We start from the raw sequence: 20,308 nt of genomic DNA, 5'->3' as shown, positions 1-20,308 counted from the left end.
AGCCTGCAATAATATATGATTCAGATTTAAAATTAAAAAAATAAATATATAAATTAATTTTTACTAGCCCAGTCTCAACCTTATTAGAAGCGAATATTAAAAGTAATTAGATTTTATTACTGAACAAAGTTAAATTTAAATAATATGATTATAAATATTTCTTTAAAAATAATACTTTAATTTTACAGATCTTGAAAAATAAAGACAATAAAATTACGGAAATCAAGATGTTATGAGGATATAATATAAAGAATTTTGATAAAGAATGAATAAGAAAAACAAGTAATATAAGATGATGAAAATGTAAGAAGATGAAAAGATAAGGAAACCAAGATGTGATTTAATTTTTTTTTTTAACTGAAAAATTGATATACAGGCATTGAAGAATGGAATTAAATTGTAACCCTTGCTAGGTATAACAATATAATTATTAATAGAAATTAATTTTCATAATTTTTGGTAGGAAATATATTTTTAGCTGTGGCCATTTCATACTAGATGTAGGATATTTATAAAAGGGGATATTTTCATCCAATACGTATTTAAATAATGATCACGTTAATTTTTCTTACGGTAAAATTTTAGCATGGCTTCTTCTACATAAAACTTTTTAACGTGTATTGTACATTTAATGAAAAGACCTTCCTTATAATGTTCTCGTTTTATACACATTTTCCATCAAAGAATTAGGTCTCTTCATTTATTTTTTTAGGTCTCTCTTAATTTTGTTTTTCATCTATACTATTTTAAGTATTTTATTTTCACTATCACACTGAAACTTTTATGTCCTACACATACATGCTCATTCAAATTTATGCAAGCGTCTTCTGAAAATACAATCCATTGCATGATTAAGGTAAAACAGCAATTTAAAAAGTTTTCATAATTATTCATAAGGCGTTGTATGCTTGCGATTTATAAAAAAAAAAATCCTAATTTATTTAAGAAATAGGAATTAGTTTTTCGGATACCTTTCGATAGGGAGAACGATAAAGGATAAATAATAAATATTATTAGGATTGCTCACAACAAGCTCCCGCCCCACCACTGCGAAATCCCTCGCCTCCATCCCCACCACTCCAGTGAAATCGCTGATTATATCAATTTGAACGTTTGAGTAATTAAATCGGAGACAAAAATAAAGCGATTAGGGCATTGCGGAGGAGCTGGCTAAATTAAACAGCGATAAGATATCCTTGAGAAGGTTGGGCATGTCGGCACGTCCATTCCTCCGTTTACGATCTATTGTTATTTAACGGGAGTAACTAGGAGGGGAGGCCAGTCGCAAAAATGAACCCGTTGACAGCTCACCTGGAGAGGTACCAGAAGCAGCCGCCTCTCATCAAGGACGATGACGATGGTGCAGGAGTCAGGAAGAGGCCATTTTCCAACTGTGTCCTATTCGTTCTTCTGGCAGTCTTCGTATTCTTTTTAGTAAGTCCTCTGGGTCGAGTCATGTTCAGTTCAGTAGGCGATTCTTCGAGAGCCCTTTATTATAGTTGACAAAGTTTAATTGTGGACAGGCCAAGTAACTGAAAATAGGAAACAAATTGTTCAATCTGTTACCTAGGGAAGGTTGCCAATGAGATTACAAGGGCAATTCAAAGTGCAGTAACGAAATAAGCAATCAAGATAAGTCTACGGAGAATTGAAGTTTTAATTTCACAGTGTGCCCACTATAATAACAAACAGACTGACAATTAAGTTTGAAAATAGCTTGCCTTCTGAAACCAATATGCCTTAAATGTGTATTTATTTGACTTAGGAATTCAATTCTAATAATTAGAGCCACGATGAATTTTTAAAATTTATATATCATACATTTAGAGAAACTTTGATGAATGAAATATGAATTGTTAAGAAAACATGTTGACTAATTTCATAAAATGTCTTGCAAAAATGTGATTAAAATTGTGCCGTAAACTGGAATATTAACATCCATATTTTGAGTTAATATGTTTTACTTTTAATAGTGTTTCTGGATTTATCAACTTATTTCAATAAACATTTACACTTATATCATCGTTTCTCCAAAGGCTTGGTAGGTCTCCAGGTTTAAACTACAAATTTCAATTCATACACTTTACTTGATTATCGTATGATCATTTAAGATGTGGATAAAAATTCAGTTACAGTTTAATTTGACATCATCCCTTAAATATTTTTTAATATTACAAAGAAAAAAATTTACTATCTATAATAGTTTAGTTAAAAATAAATAAACAATTATTACTTAGTAATAGGAAATAATAAACGGTAATATAATAATTATAAGTATTGCTGTTTTTAAAATAGATTGTCATTGCTTTAGACTAAATTTTTAAGAATTAAATATGAAAATTATCAAAATATTAATACAAATATGTGAGGTTCTATATATTGTATTTAAAAATCTATAGACCTTCTTAGCGCATAAAAAAATAACCTATTCTTTATTTATGTATAATACCTATCGCAGAACTCATATTAAAATAAAAATTAATTAGCACATTATATGAAATATTTTTACCATCTATTGGGAGCATAAAAATACGTTTTATCACAGTAAAAACATTATATTGCTTTCAAAATTTACAAACGACCTACAAATGCAGCTAGCTTATCCCTCTAATAATTAAAAATATGACCTATTATTATAAATCACATTAGAGAAGGACCTTATGAGGGGGTTTAGGTCAGAGCCATGTAAGTCCAATAATCTTCATTTTGGGATACTGATGTTCTTACTAGAATTACTGTGATAAATTCACATTTCCCAATTATGCCTATTGAACCAATTGAATATCGATGTTGATTAAATGTAATTGTGAATCAACATTGTCTAAAATTTACTTTTTATTAATTTTAAATATCTGAAACTGATTTTCAACCATTTTCAAGTCATTAAATACAATTTATGAGGTTTATAAAATATTTAAAGAACAAAGCTGAGAACTATTGTGAGTTGTGAGTTATGGTCGTTTACTTGTTCATTCAACTGCTTAGCTCTTCTTGATTATATATCTGGACTTAGCATTGTAAAATGTCAATTACACCACTCTGACTTTAACTCTTTCATATTTTGGTTTAAACGTCACATAAAATTTAGAGTTGGAGGAAAAACTAATCAAGTTATATTTTTTTAAAGATGAGATTGTTGCTATTTGCCTGTTCATGAACCAAATCTACTATTTAAAAAGTTGTGATGTTATAAATAATTAACTTGTAATTATTGACAATTTCACAGTTTTGTAAGTTGTAAAGCAACTAGGTTCAGGCGCCAAGCAAGCTTATTTTTGCAAACATGTAAGTTGATTACTTTTTTCTGTAACCAGACAATTTGAGAATCTGATAATACATTGTCAATTCATAGTTGGGCAATAAGACATTAAAAAAACATTTTCTTTTCTTAATTTTTATAATTATTAAAATATGAGGGGCCTTAATATCTATTTAAAGGTTTTTCCAATTATAGTAGAAAATTGTTTAAATTTTAATTTTTTAAATTTAAATTTTTTACAGCTATACCTGGTCAAGAATGTCCTGGTACTTATGTTCATCAACGATATCTACGAAGACTCTATGTCAACCAGACAACTGTCAGTATGGCATTTCCGCGCAGGAGATGTCGTTACTGCGTAACGTTCCAATATGTAGAAAACAAAATTGATTTTAACTAGAGAAATTCTGTCTCTATTGACATTGTCAAGAAAACTGGTTGAATTAAATGTACTACTTTTGTTAAATCCATTTGACTTGTTTAATATACAGCTGGTGTATGCATATTTCAATAAATATTTGTATACCTCTTCTTTCTTACAATGAGTTAAAAAAAATTTACTTATTTTAATGCACATATTTTTCGGATAAAAATGAAATCGTGTTTTTTTCGGTCCATTAGATATGAATCATTATTTTTCAAAGGTTCTTCATGGATATATAGATTTAATAGGGCATTAGGTAATGCTGTTGCGTAAGTCAGTTGTGTTACGGTCTTCCGCATTTTCATTATCTTCTGCAGTTTGGCGTTGACATATTTTGCTTTGATATAAATTTTTCATTCCAAAATCTATTACAAGTTTGGTTTATATTTAAAAAAAAAAATAAGTTACACTGGTTTGTTTTATTTGTAGTTTATTTGACAGTTTTTACATACATAAATATTAGCAACGTTGATATAAGCTTTTTTTTCTTTTAATCCTCATTGGTAGTATCTTCACGAATGACAAATCTTGAAATTAAAGACACCAAGTATCACAATCTTATTCCAAAGAATCCAGTACTCGACAAACTCGTCTTGGTGGAGTAATTAGCTTGGCCTATATGCATTGTTAAATTTATTTCTTCTGCTACTGGAATTCAGCCTAAAAAAAATCTTAATAATTCTAAACTAAACCACAATATTCGCTTAAATCTTATATTTAATGAAATAGAAAATATAAATAACAATAATAAAAGTAAAACACAAGAAGAGAAGTCAATAAAAAGAGGGGGGAAATTTGTTTGAAACTAAAACTTTGTCAATATTTCATTGGTTAACTGATTTTCAACTACGATAATATTAGCGGTTGCCTATCTTCAAGGAGATCACATTTTACATGTGTGATGAATATTTTAAATAAATTAAAATATATCAACTTTTTCTACTTAAATAGATCCTGAACTAACCTTTAGCTTCAAGGATCTTATATTTTATTAATTTTTAATTTCTCTTATTTTTTGTTTTTATTTAAAATTTTCATAAAACAATAATGAAGACTGCTGAAGTAGTAATTAAAAAAAAAATAAATGTTTCATTTTTGTTTTGTTTTTAAGATTTTCATAAACATATTCAATTATCCAGATCACTTCTGACATTCTTTGGAGCGTTTTTCGATCAATTGTTTTTCATGCTTCACATTATTCTGATGTTCTCACAAAACAAATTTCTTTTAGCAACAATTATAAATTATATTGAAATAAAGTTGAGTTTACAGTATCAGTAATGTTTATTTATTTTTTAAAAAATTAAATAATAATCAGGGGAATCTGCATTATTCAGGGTCTTACAGTGTTTAATAATTTCAGATAAGTGGTTTCTTGAATCATTTATGCCATAAAACCTTTAAAACGTTATATGTATAATGTTGTTAACCATTATATATATATAATTTTATATTTTTAAATATCATATGCCTGAATGGATATTAGGACACGACTTAGGTCTTAATCTAGTCGACAAACTAAGTAAAAAATTCCGAAACTTTCTCATGCCACCTGAATAAAGAAACAAACCAAATTGTAAAACTCGGTCAAGATCGATTTTGGTTTACTGAGGTTATATTTTATACAATGTTTTGTGATTTGAGAGATTATGACCCCACAACTTCATATATTCCTCTATGCACATCGTTTTCTAAACGGACGCCACAAATCCCATCAAAGTAGTTTAACAACTCGACTTAAGATTTAGGGAAAATAACAAAATAATTGCATTACTTCATTTAACTTAGGTAGTTTAGGGAGCGAAAATCGAAGAACCTTGTTCAACACTTTTCTCTCTAGCAAAATTCGATTATATGGTTGTAATCAATGATAGGGTTCGATTTCAGCTTATTTTGCTGAATAGAAAAAAGGTTTGCATTATGTTGCGTTATTTTATTTATTTTATAGGAACTTAAGACATGAATTCATAAGGATCAAATATTGCATTTCATAAACTGATTCTAACCTATTATTTCATTATGTATCTGGGTTTTATTGATTACAGATTCTTCTATTTACCAAATAAATATAAACTAATTAACTTGTTAATGAAAGTCTATGGAGTAACGCGTCAAACCACTGTTCTCGCCCTAACAAAGCCCATTAATTTTCTTTCAAGATAAACTTTAACGTGCTAAGAAGGATTTGAACTTGGTCCTTTTAACGTAAGAAACGCTTGACCCACTATAATAGTTTGCTTAATATATTATCATATTTCGAATAAAAATAAAATTAGATACAGTACTTTGTAATTTATAAAACTTAATTTTATTTATACTATTTAATTGTAATTTATACAATTCTTAAAATAATGTAGGTCGGTGTTACGTGCTTCCTCAACTCTTAAGTCATGATTCATTTTAGTATGTTTTCTATTTAAAATAATGTATATAAACACTATTTTCATTATTAAATTAATCAAGTTTCTAAATTTTGAAGTTTCTCTTAAATTTAAAAATAGGTTACTCTGTGGTAAAGTACCGTGCTATAATTATTTTCTGTTTCACTGTAGCCGTGAGTCAGCCCTGTGGGTTCGGGAGCTCTCTGAGGTCCACCCAGCCTCATAAAATGGATACCTTTAATTGGGTAAAAATCTAGCGGTCGAGCTTGGTTCTAACCAAATCACCTCCTTGCACCACCGTTGGTCTCGTAACAGTACTTCCTGAGAAAGAACAGCACCCTTGACTCCTCAAGAGTTATAGCTGTACAGATGTAATTTATTATGGTACATAATTCTTTTCACCATTATCTAATTAATTATCTTCTTAAAGTCATATTTAATATATAATAGTCATTTATTGGATAGTTAATTATGGTATGAGGCAAAAACTTTAACGCTATTATTTTTATTCAAAATAACTGAAGTCATTTTCAGTACATTTCTCACAATGCTCAACAAATTCATTAATACCTTGTTCGGAGAAATGTTTTGGGTTTGAATCGAATAACCGAGAAGTGAAAATTTTACAATTTTTTTAAAATGTCATGTGCTTTAAGATATGGTAGCTGGAGACAAATCTCTTAATGGTAGGGGTGACATTAATTCTCATATATCATACTTGTTTTAACTAACTAATATTTTATATTACTTGGTCTGAAAATTGAAGTTCTAGTACATTAACCACATTAAGCAGAATTGTCTCCAATTGAATATAATTTTTCAGAGCACTAGACACATTTTCAAAAAACAAACTCCCAAAATAAAAACGTAAAAAGGTTTAATTTCTCAATTTCATCGATTCAATGAGAAAAGGTTTCTACAATTAACAGATAAAAAACTTGTTGGGTGCTGAAAAAAATTTATTAAAACTGACAAAAGGAATTTTGAATAAAAACAATAACGATTATTTTTATTCTATTTACTTCATACTCTAGAAAAGTGTACTTCATATATTATACCAACCAAATATATTTTATTAAAAATTTCATGAATTTTTTTGTGAGAGAGATAGAAAAAAAAATATTTTTTTCTATATTGTGACAAAATTTAAAGTTAAAGAAAAACAGAAAACATTTTCAAAATTTGTTTACTTTGTCTTCAGAGAGTTTTAAATAAAATGTACACACATATAAACATGAATAGTCACTGTTAGAACTATCCATTTTTATGTACTCTATAATCTTATTATAAAATATTATATTATCAATTTTTAGTTTAAATATTGAGTTATATCTTACCCAGAGAGGCTATAAAACGTGCTGTATTTCTTTCTCAGATATAATGGCACAGTATTTGAAGCAGTATTTGTTACATGCAATATTTAGAACGAATGTTTGCAGAGCCGAGCTCAAATAAAATTTATTAATATTCATGATAGGCGGCTGTTGAATATACATAGCTTCGTTCTTCGGTTTGTTAAGATATAGAACGAATTCGTCTAATATGTTCACACTCTGATTATATTATTGAAACATGCATTATAATTATGTTATGGCATACATGAATATATTATAAATGTCGTGTTTATTAATTAATTAATTAATAACAAATTCTCTCAGCTATTTTTCTAAATTAATTAATTAATTAATAAATTTAGAAAATAGCTGAGAGAATTATTTTTCAATTTAAAAATGATCTCATCCCTGTTGAAAGTGATTTTTTTATGCTTAAGACAAACATAAGAACATTCGAAGCATTTCATGAATTCATAGTTTGAATCATGAGGTTTCATTTTGTAATTTATTATTCTTAATATTACTTATTAAAAATTTATCCCTTAATGTTTATTTATAAACAATTACTTTTATACTTTTTTTTAAATATAATTTTGTTTTTACTTTTTCAGGAATAAATTTTAATTTGAGAATATATAAATATATTGTAATGATATAGTAATTACTTAATCAGTAAGTTTTGAAGTATACCATTTACCTTTTAAAAAAATTGTTTTTTCCAAAAACTATTTCTGAGTAATCAAATATATTTATAAAAATAATTTCGAAACTCCTTAATAATAAATAAACAAAATTATTTAGTAACTGGATTCTTACAATCGGAACCTGCTTTAAATAATTGCAGAGCTCTTAATTACAAACTATTCTGTAGTCCAAATTAAAGCCATATCAAAATTATTTCATTATCTCGCTTTGAAAAAGTTCAACTGAAAATAAATTAATTAGCAATAGAATATAAAAAATAATAAGATAAAATAACTATATAATTAATAAAACTGTATTTAAATTGTTAAGTTAGTGAGTTATATTTTGATCACATTTAATAGAATGAAGCCCCAGGCTATGATAATATCTTTTTAGTACGTCTACTTCAAAATAAAACCAATTTTTTTGCCAGATTTACCACTATTTAATCAAAGCAGGGATATGTAGTTTTAAATACGATTTTCTAAATTTATTTTTAATAAAATGGCGTTTAACTTTGAATTCAATTTAAGTTTAACTTGATTCCCAGCTGCTCCCAATTTTAATTTCTTTTTTTATTGTCGTTTCAAAAATTAAATTTAACGAATGTAAACGACTAGATTAGAAATAATCCGTCAAATACTAAAAAAAAAATTAATTATCAAATATTTTATGAATGAAATTTAAAATACCTTAATAGAATGTAAAATAACCGGGATGTTACTCTTCTCAGGGTAAGCGAGTGTTCTAAACCATAGACCTTTGGCAAACATCACAGCAACGCTAATTAGTGTGCTGTTTGTCAAGCCGCTTTTTGCGTAATTAATTCTCTTTGAAAACTATTCCTTGTTGAAAATAGAGTGATTACATTATTAAGGGGATTTGGATAATTGATTGCATTATTGTCGAACTCATTCCCTTAAGGTAGAATGTTTAAATCGTGATTTTATGTGGCTCATTCCCTTAAGGTAGAATGTGTAAATCGTGATTTTATGTGGATCGTTCCACATAATTTGTCTAATCGTACTTTACTTCTACTTATATTTCCTGAAGCAATTGTATCTTATCGCTAATAATAAAAACAAAACTTTTTAGAAACTGAATACTCAATTTTTGAAAGATAGTACTATTTAGTTCAATAGTACCTTTGAACTGGAAACTGACGTAATCCATTGATAATAAAAAAATGTTCTTAGAGCATTTTATGATTAATGTTTCACTTTTTATTAATATAAATTTTAATTTTTCTTTCAATACGTCAGGTTTGAAAATGGTTTATAGAAAACGATTAAAGTCTATGATTTAGTAAATTTATAAGTAATGAATACGTATAATGACTTTTTTTTCGAAAAAAGGATATACATGATAAGAGGTAAAAAAAATTAAACTAAGATTAAAAAATAATAATTATTAATTTGCGTGTCCAAAAATTGAAAAATGTTATGTAAATTGTCTTAATTTCAAAACAATTTTGAACAAATATCCTAAGATTTGAAGTGACTTTCGGTTAGTTCCATTTATAGACTAAAAAATATAGTGGTTCTCTTCTTCAGGTTTCATAAAAAAATTTCAATATTATTTGATAAATAAAACGTAAAATATTGGTCAATATAGACTAGCTGTATCGCAAACCTCTTCTGGTTAGCAAAATATCATTTAACCCCTTTTTGGTAGCCAATACAATTCCAGGTTAATAATCGTTTAATTATTAAACCTCATATTTTAAGTTAATAATTATTTTATCTTGACTTTTGATATATTGATTTTAATTTATTAAAATAAAAAATATAAAATTGGATGAAATATGAATTGCAAAATTTATGAAATGAATAATATAATACATAAATTAATCAGATAACGTATTCTATCGGTTGTCGTTACAGAAGAACGTTAATAGAAGTGCAAGCGTTTTAGAAATAATTTAAAATCAAAGAAACAAAATTTTAATATTCGTTTGTGTGAATATATTTTTTTCAAAAAATAACTGCATTAATGAGAACATTCGTAGGCAAGAACAGCCCTAACCGTGCCTTACCACTTTATACGCTTGTTAGTTTTCAAGTTGTGACTTAACACCATGTTTTAAATAATATCTATTAGGGCTAATTTTAGAATTTTATTTTGCCCGAAAATTAAAATGAGCTGGGCAATTTTTTATTATCGATGGAAGTAATAGAAAGTATTACTTATTACTTGAAATATAGTTATTTATAGTTCTATTTAAATAAAATAAACCATCCATACTTCGAAAACAATTTTTTTTCGATATTCTTCTGATTTGTATATAAGCCTTTTTAATGCTAGTATACCATATGCAATACCTTTTAAACATCGACAAATAAATTAAATTAAAATTAGAATGCGGTTTCGAATTCGTTACCTATCTCAGCCAGTAATAATCTGAGATATTAAAATATAAATATTTTTGAATTTGGTGAGCGATACCTCGTTGACGAGGCTACTGCTTTCAGTAATTTAACACGTTCGGGCGTCCAGTGAACGCGACCGTTAAGAAAACATTTCGTTTGTTATCGTTTCGCGATTTCCCTCTACGTGATTAGAGTATGTTCAGGTTGCAAAATCATAACCAACCTTGATAAAACGTCGAATTAGCGATTTTCTTAACACAGATAACCCCGGTTTCATATTATAATACTGAAAAAAATGAATTATATTTAATATCTTTTAAATACTTAGTACTAATAGCTATTGATTTTTTCGGTAAATTAAAATAACAAGTATGTTAATAATATCAAATCACATCCAAATAGTCTCAACCATGTTTAAATCATATTAATGTAGATTTCGGCCTATCTGGCCATCACCCAGGGCAATTTTGGCTTTAGTTTCATAGCCTCACATTTATTTATAAAGTTTTGCTATTATGCCCAATTCAAGTTAACACATTGAAAATAAACCCATATTTGTCACTATAACATTAAATAATACATTTAATTCTCCAAATTTTGTGTATTTTACGATTATTAATTTATTGATACAATAATATTTAACCATCCTCAATAACTAACCTAAATCTGAGGCTGTAAAACTAAAATTAAGATCGCCCTTGATGATGGCCGAAACGTTGGACATGTAATATGATTTAATAAAGAAGATTGAGACTGCTTGGATATGTTTTGTTATTATTAATAAAACTACCAGTCTCGAAAAAGATAGTAAAAATATTTATAAACAAAGTATCAATAAGATTAATATATTTTTCTATAGAAAACAAATCCTTAGTTAAACTAATAAACAAATGTGTAATTAACATTCCAAAAATATTAATCAGAGGTACGAAAAAATATTCTATATTAAACAAATTCTTAATTTATTACAAAGCAATTTATTTATTTATTTTTAATGAGTTTTAGTGGGAATCATATCAGTCTTGTACTTATAAAAAATATTATGCTTTCAGGTGATTTTTCCGAAAATATCCAAACTATCTTTAAAATATTATTTCAATGATTTGTAAAAAAAAAATTAAAAAAAAACAGAAAATTTTTTTGAGGGACTGTTGATGTGTGCAAAATCTTAAAAATCGCAACAAAAAAAAACCATTAGTCATGACGAAGTTTCGACTAAAGTTCACTCCCACTTCTATGGTATTGTTCTACCTTGAGAAAACAACAGATTGTATTGCATTTAATTCAGACAGGGACGCAGGAAAGGCTAAAATATAGTGGACAAATATTTAGAATTATAAACCCTGAAACGTCCAAAACCGTGTTCTTGGAGTTAAGAATAGATTTAAAATCCGCCCACCCCTCTCATCCATTGTTTGAAGATCTTCGGTACAGTACAAAGATATATTTTCAGGGAAAATTATTACTTGTATGTATTGTGGTATTTAAAAAAAAATTTCTATTAATTTAGTTCAAACCGGAGATATGAATTTAAATGAGTATATAAAACTATGGAAATGTAAAAAAAACAACTAAAAAATAGCTGAATTTTTAAAGAGTATCTCGATGAGAAGACAACTGACAATTATATAGGTATTCTAAATACCACTATAAACAAAAATGTTGTCTTGAAGCTCTTCGCGATCTCCTTTGTTCTTCATACCACTAGAATTTTGAAAAAAAAAATTAATGTTTCGTGAAAACAAAGAATCTTTAGAAATAACAGACTTAGGATAATCTGAAAAAGTAACAAGATAAGATAGCCTGAATACAAAACGACCATGTAATTTTCATAAATTCAAACTTTCCTGATTTAAATAATACCAGATGTGTATATACATACATATATATGTATAATATTTTCTATAAAGATTGAAAATGGCACTCACATTTTTCAGGATATTACTTATTTTTGTTTTTTTGACTTTATATAACTGAGACTAAATCTTTTTTAGAATCATTCCTCTAAATTAACAATTTTTTTTTTATTGAAAAAACTCTTATTCATTTATGTCAAAAATCGAAAAAAAAATCTTTTGTATTGATCAATTGCATTCTACTTGATTAATATTGACTCTTAAATGCTGATGTATGTAAACCGCCTCGTCGCCATCATTAAATATTTTAGTCATGTAAATATCAGCGGAAATGTCATATAACAATCTGCCAAGATATCCTACATTCTACCAGCTTAAGAATTTCAATGTCAATACAGTTATATTATCAGAAAAATAAATTAAACTGTTGAAATCTTCTTTAACTTTTTTTTTTTCAAAATATTTATCCAGGATAATTGAAAAAGAAAACACCTAGTGGCTGTATAATATAATCTATTGTTTTATGTTTTTTTTATTCATTCTTTCCGGATTCGATAAACATCAACCAAGTTTAGATTTGATTAATATGTTCAATGTTGGATACACGTTTTTTGAATTGAGATGTTAGATGTCAGGTGAATTTTTACAGTTTGACTCATTACTATATCATAGTAAAATTCAATTAAATACTCTCTAGCTGAAAAAAACTAAAAATATTAAAAGATTAATACAAAAATAGGCAAGATGACGAGTAGATGCTGCGGCATATTTAAATAAAAACTAAAATCTGTTAAGAGGAACCATTGTGTTACAATGCGGTTGTCATAATTATTCAATTGAAAACATTTTATACCTCAAACCAGGAATATTGAAAAATTAGGCTGTTAATATAAATGGTAACAGGAATAAAAACACATTCCCACACCTCAACTACATTAAATCCAGTGTGGGGTGTCAAGAAGGATGGTGCATAGAAAACAAAGTAGACATACCACTCCTTCAATAATTGGTGCATATTTTGCCAGGCTGGAATGCCACATGTTACCACAAGGACCAACTTGAAACCTATCTACTCGAATTAATCAGCGATATCCTTTTTATCCATCATTCTAGAATAGTTTGAAAGTATTTTATGTTTAAATTCATCAAGACTCTTTTAAATTGTTACTGTTAAATTTTATCCATTTTTATTTTTTATTTTTTTTGGTGGGAGAGAAGAGAGAAGTCAGTTTTGCGACGTTGACATTTTTACGGAGCTATGGATTTTTTTTTTGGAGGGAAGGCATATTTATTGAGAAACTTTCAAACCAGATAACAAGAGAAAAAACACAATCACACCTGGGAGAGTCCTAAATAAACGAAGAACAAAATAAATAGATCCATTTTTTAATATAATTAAGGGAGACAATAAAATATCTTAGGAAGGGACATGGGTCCCTCACCAATGGGCTTGAATACTATAAGTAGGGAACTGAAATACAGCATTTGGAGAAACTAAAATAAGCATAGATAAAACTAGATACTAAATAAACTTGGCTAATTACAGAATGGAGTTGTCTCTGATGTTCAGCTAACCTATTTTTGAAAATGATATACTTATACTATCATCTTTCTGTGAAAAATCTTATTTTGGAAAAAATGAAGTTTTCCAATTGTATAACTCACACCCTGATTTGAACTAATAGTTTTAAAAAAAAACTATTATGATGTTTAATGTAATATTCACACCCTGATGCATTATGTATAGAAATATTAGCTGAAATATAATTCTTGTCTTGTCCATTATGAAATATTTTTCCTAATTAACACTATTTATTTCTTTTAACAAATTCACATCACAATAGTTATGTGTGTGAAATCAGTGTAAATAGTTTTCCTCTCAAGTCTTTTTTTTTTTTTTATCAATTATACTATATAGAGTACTAATTTAGAATATTTTTATTTTTTCCTTAAAAGGTAAAAAGGTAATATGCCTGAAACTAGGTAACTTTTGAAGCTCGAATCCAAAAATACATTTAACTCTTGATTATATTCAGTGCTTCTCAATTAAGATGGCTTCACACTTAGGCATTTGTTACTACCTTTAGAGGAAACATTCTATGGGTTTCCAAAAAATGTGTTTTTGTTACACAAGATTAAGTTCTATTTAGAAGCCTATACATTGTTTCCTGTAAAGATAATTGCATAGGTTCTAGCATGCTTGAAAGTGTGAAGTCTACTTTACAGTTAAGCAAGGTTAAGTGAATCCCTATCAGCTATTTCTTCTTACTGATGAATGTCTGTTGAAAGCTGGGCTTTGTTAATATATGTAGGTGTTCAGGGTCTGTTGAAAACCTGTGTAAACATGTGCTATTAATACTGTCTCTTCAATATCAGACTTTGCCAACTGTCCCAACAATGCTATTTTCAGTTCAATAAATACCAATAAAAATGCACCATTTTCTTACTCTCTAGGGTTAAACGTAACAAAAATATTATTTAAGAAAGAATTAATCTGTAGTCCAAATTAATAACTCAAGATTTTAACTTCAGAAGAAGAGTTTAAAAAACTAATAAGGCTTTAGAAATTTTCTAATTTCATATTGTGATATGTCACCAATAACTTTATCATTTTTATTTCTGGCTGCCATTAAAATTGTTATATTTCATTCAACATCACCTGGAACTTAGAAATGAAATTTGTATCATTGAGATCTTTACTTATTTTTTCAATTAACTGATGAATTAGTAGTCCAACTTTCTGCCCCAGTTATCTATAGCTATCATAAATCTGACTTTTCACGATGTGACAAAATATATATACAATTTTCAGTATTCAAACTCATTATGTTATTATTGTAATCTAATTTAATTATACTAATCATAATGAACTATAACTTGAATTCCCTGTTTTTAAAGAAAATTAATTTATTAAAACTGTCCATCTGAAGTTAAAGTGACTATGAAAGGGATTTTCTTTTAATTATATGACATTGGGAGATGAAATATTTAGGAAAACTGAAATAATACGATTAACAAATGACTTTCAGGCTCTAAGTTACATCACTACTGAGCAGCTATTTGCTGACCTGTGCAATTAGGATGATACTGTCTTGCTATTTTAATCCTTAGTCATAATAAAATGGGAAATTTGGTCTGCGAATAGCACATAAAGTACTTTTTTATTTTATGATGTAATGGGTTAGCTGAATCACAGTTAAAGAAGAAAAATAAAAATTATTAACACTTCCATTATTTAGTAGGATTGCAGTAATAAATTAAATGAGTGCCTTTATCCAAATAACCAGCTAAATTGACATATATTTCTTTTTGTTATGATTTTTCATCCAAACAATAATGACACTAGAATTCTGTGGAATGTTTGTATCCCTATAAAAATTGAAATTATTGGAGATATGGAATAAAAAATTCAAAATTTTTTTCTTGATTTGAAACTTTTTTCAAATGAATAATCTAAAAGATATTTATACGGGCTGACAGAGCAGAAATTCAACTTTCCAACAGTTGTAGTTGGAGTATTGGTAATAACCAAGGAATATTGGTTGAAAAAGTATACACTAAAAATCAAGCCCAAAAATTTTTATTTTGTATGTAAATTTATATTTAAAGGTGTTAGGGATAAACACCAATAATGAATCTGACTTGATTTTTCCTAAAGAAAATTTGTTTGGTCTACTTTACCAGGAGTGATCTTTGTAATTTTTTATATACTTAAACGAATTTAATATGATCAACAATCATTTGTTATTTTTCTAAACAATAAAACAAATCAATTGGTATAATGTTCCAATAACCACTTTTGACTGTCCAGAACTGTACGAAGCATGTGAGGTATGGGCTTTTCCCTCCCAAGCCGGTTCTGCCCATACAGTTCGGGACTGCCAGAAGTAGTTGTTGGAACAGAACTATTATAAACATTAAATACAAATAGAGAAAATGTGCTACATATGATAACATAAAACATTTCTGAAATTTTATTTTCTCTGTTCGTTGGGGGGCATTGGCAAGAGCCAAAGGACATGTCTCTAATATTTTTTATATAGTATCAACAAAAAAAGTTTCATTGTAATTCGTGATCCCACTTGTGTAGCCTCTCCTTTTTAGCTCATATCGTGGTAGGATTTTGGTGTAGTAAAGACTAGCATCTTGCTAACACTGTCTAAATGTTCCACATACTTTTAATATTAATAGATAACATTTCTTAGTTAATTTTTGAAACAAATCAAACTTGTTTACATTTTATGGAATATAATTGTTTTAAATTTCAGAGCACTTAAATTGCTCAAAAATATAATATTATTTAACAGCACTGCTGGTATTTCTTAAGTTCTATTGTTATTTTTATGTTAATTATTGTATATAGTCGTTATATAACATTTATATTTTATGAGTTTAAAGAGCTGTTATATATTTCAATCATTTCTCTAATTTATTCTATCCCTAAAAGAGTAGAAAATCAAAAAATTGTTTTATTTAATATTTTAATTACATGGCTGACTTACTTGATAAGAAAGTTTTATATTCTATTGAAATTTGTGTACATGTGTAAATAAATGTGTAAGTACATTAAGTAATTATTAAAACATAATGCAGTGTTGTTTTAAATTTCATTATTTGTGAATTTGTGGGTGTTGAATATTATTGGTAATAATATATTAGATTTATAAAATAATATAATTCAAAAAATTACCAAACCATAATTAAAATCTATCAAACAAATTTCAAAACACTTAAATTGTTAAAACTTCCCCGTTATTATAAATGCAATATTTATATGTACATATCCTACTTCATTAATCTAAAAAAATACTGAGATAAAACTATTTTTTGATTTATTAATAATTTAATTTTCTTATTCTAGGCATGCCTCGCAGTATATACAGCAGTGGCGATGGGAATACCAGTTGAGAAAAATGAAGCAGCACCATTGAAATCAGAACTCTCTTCCAGTAAGGCTCAAGTCTTACCGGATAGCATGATTGATAAAACACCTCCAAAAGAACCAAGTAAAAATGTAACCAACAAAACAGGAAATGATTCAGTCATTGTTTCAAATCCTTCAAGATTGAGAATTCAGATATTCATTAAAGGAAAAGAAGCTGAAGATAGTAAAGAACATTCAGATTCAGAACAGAATAAAACTGAAGAATCTATATTGAACACCATTCCTAAAAATAGGATCTTTTTACGCAGAATAATAATTCACAAAAATGGTCTAAACAAACCAGAAATAGATTCATCTGAGGAAGTTTCATCTGGAAGTGATGAAAATATTAAGGAGGTACTAGGATTTAAACCATTTGGAATAGGAAATGCTCCAAATCCTCTGGATATTTTTTTCAATTTGTTAAAACTCTCTGAAGCTCCATTTGGTAATATATTTAATTCACTTGAAAAACAAAAGAACAAAGAACTCAACACACCTGCTATTGAATTTCCTGAAAAAACAGCTAAAAATGAGAAAACAACTGCCATTGAGGATCCATTGATGATACCACTTAGTAATATATTTAATGCTCTTGAAAAACAAAAGAACAAAGAATCCAACACACCTACTATTGAATTTCCTGAAAAGACAGCTAAAAATGAGAAAACAACCGCTATTGAGGATCAGATGGAAGAAGAGTTTAATTCTGTTGTAAAGCAAAAAAATGAATCTAAATCTAATCAGTCAGAACAAAATGAAAAAACATCACAAGTGAAACCAAATGAAACAAAATCTGAAAAACCAGAAAGTTCCCCAATTGAAGATGAAAAGTTGAACCCAGCGAATCTCGTAAATGATGCTCAACGTATGATCTCCAGTATAGAACAAAAACAACGTTATAATGAAAATATGACTCCAATTGTTCCTCAGGCTGTAAGAGCTCCAGTGATTCGTTTTTTTAGATTTATCAGTCCAGACCACCCACATGTACAGAGACCAGAAACCTATTCACCAGCATATCAGAGAAATGTTTTTCAACATCCTAATCCATATTCTCAAAGCATGACAAGACTACCCTATAGCCATGAAAATATAGCAAATAGAGGTTCTTTTAGTGGAGAACATGATAGAATGGGTGAAGTTAGGTACAAAACACCATCAACAATGCTTCCATCCACACAAACCACTATTCCTCCAGAAACTTATTCAACCACTCCAAGTGGTTACTCAATGCCCTTTGATAAAAATGCATATAGAGGACATTATGGTGAACCCATCAATCATCACCATAAAGAAACACAAAATCAAATGACATCCGCATCAAACAAACAAGAGCAACCTGGAATGATTGACAGAATCAATACTGAAAACATTAAACCTTTTGAAGACTTCTTTAAATATAGAAATCTTTAAAAATTAGGAAATTTGTACTTAACCATGTACTGAAAAAATTATTCAATAAGTATAATGTTATAAATGAATTAATATTAATTAATTATTAATTAAAATAAAGGCGAATATGGCACTGCTATGGTATTAAATATTAAGCAACAAGTACCAGTGGATAAATACAAGTTTTAAACAATGGTTTAAAATCTTAAAAAAATAAATAAAAACAAAGTTTTTTTTATTAATAAAACATTTTTGGTAACAATGCATTAGTAAAAACATTTAATAATCTTTCCAAATTAAAGAAAAACAATGATTAATATTCCTCAACTATTTTTCTTATAAATAAATTCTTTTGTTTTAAAAAATACTTTTGAAAGAAAAGAATACATTTCAAAAGTAAATATTTTAAACTTCCATTTTTCATTTTTTTAAAGCTGATACTTCTATGTTACTTATTCTGTATAGTTCTATTTATAAGAAAATAAGACATTATTTTAAACTTTTAACAAATCAATTCCGAAGAGAATGGAAGAACTTTTCTAGATTCTTAGAAATAAAAAATAAAATTGTAGCCAAGATGACTGATTCTTGATGATGACCCTTGATAATAGTGAAAGTTTAATGGCTAAGAGTAGAAAACAAGTAAACAATATGGTAGTTGACTAATTTCAGACTTTTTTTTCTTATCCTTAATAATTTTTTTTGAGATAATTGATTTCATATTTCTTATTAATTATCCCTTCTCCTGCATCTCAGGACTCATACAGTTAGTCAATATTATATGAATATTTGTACAAAATGATCGGTTTACTGGGAACTTTAAAAATGATTAATTCCAAATTTATGATATAAAATATTTTTTTAAGGAAAACTTATTGTAATAAAATATTTTATGGATTACATGTTGATTTTTTAAGGAAAACCTATTGTACTAAATCAACATTCCAATGGCTACTTTAAACAAGTGTTTTAAAATAAGAAATATGTTTTTAAATAAGCAGAATGTGGTTACAACTATAAAAGAAAAATATATAACAAATACAAACACAGGAATACAATTGTATGTACCTACTACAAATTAAATAAATGTATACCTTGTTATTTATTTATTATTTTAACCTATTTCAGATGAATCCTTAGATATATACATGTACCATTAAACATTCCATTATTAAACATAATATGAATTAATAAAACATAAGAAGATATTTAAAATTTAGCAACACTACTTGGATCAATACTATGTTAAGACAATTTAATAATTTAAACATATACCATGAGACATTCCTTTTAGAATTCCATTCAATTGTATCTCATTTCCTAATGGTGACCATTTTTTGAGTCTGCAGAATATTGTGGTTCCCAAAACTGCTCAATATTGGATCGCCCTAAGCCTTAAAAATAACAGCACTATGTTCAGCACATTCTTGCCTAAAAATCAGATCCATTTTTGTCAGTTTAATACCTTTCTGTTTATGTATAATTAATTGTCAAAGCTATCAAATGAGAATGAACTAAATTCAATATTTGTAGGGTGATTTCAAGCTCCAATATCTCTGTTGGAGGAAAAATAGTATTTTTCGCTTTAATTAACAATTTATTGAATCTAAAAGTTGTAATTTAAAGCAGAGTTTGATACAATAAAGACCCATTAAATTGTGTCAAATCAACAATTTTTTCAC

General features: G+C 27.5%; 1 protein-coding gene and 1 long non-coding RNA gene across 3 annotated transcripts; one reads left to right on the top strand and one right to left on the bottom strand.

The window, feature by feature from the left end:
• Positions 1–1,240: 1,240 nt before the first annotated feature.
• On the top strand, positions 1,241–19,727 carry LOC106690614 (uncharacterized). The gene is made up of 2 exons (XM_014436110.2): positions 1,241–1,434; positions 17,169–19,727. The coding sequence occupies exons 1-2, from the start codon at positions 1,291–1,293 to the stop codon at positions 18,645–18,647; spliced, it is 1,623 nt and encodes a 540-aa protein (XP_014291596.1). The 5' UTR covers positions 1,241–1,290; the 3' UTR covers positions 18,648–19,727.
• Positions 4,097–8,899, bottom strand: LOC106690615 (uncharacterized). Of its 2 annotated transcripts, none has more exons than XR_010842638.1 (5): positions 8,775–8,899; positions 8,096–8,324; positions 7,402–7,617; positions 6,205–6,425; positions 4,097–4,343 (listed from the first exon to the last, which is right to left on the bottom strand). It is a non-coding gene; the product is annotated as an uncharacterized lncRNA (long non-coding RNA). The 2 variants fall into 2 exon arrangements; XR_001344645.3 differs by having other exon boundaries at positions 8,215–8,324; positions 8,775–8,898.
• Positions 19,728–20,308: the final 581 nt, after the last annotated feature.

This window comes from Halyomorpha halys, unplaced genomic scaffold (assembly GCF_000696795.3).
Source record: "Halyomorpha halys isolate HHAL.00 unplaced genomic scaffold, Hhal_1.1 Scaffold1775.1, whole genome shotgun sequence".
In the NCBI taxonomy this organism is placed as follows: domain Eukaryota; kingdom Metazoa; phylum Arthropoda; class Insecta; order Hemiptera; family Pentatomidae; genus Halyomorpha; species Halyomorpha halys.
Note: the sequence above shows the minus strand (reverse complement) of the source record. Positions and strands in the feature narration are given on the sequence as shown.

Coding starts and splice junctions, on each gene's coding strand:
- LOC106690614 (XM_014436110.2), top strand. CDS start 1,291: ATGAACCCGTTGACAGCTCACCTGGAGAGGTACCAGAAGCAGCCGCCT. Junction 1,435..17,168: donor CAGTCTTCGTATTCTTTTTA/GTAAGTCCTCTG, acceptor TTCTTATTCTAG/GCATGCCTCGCAGTATATAC.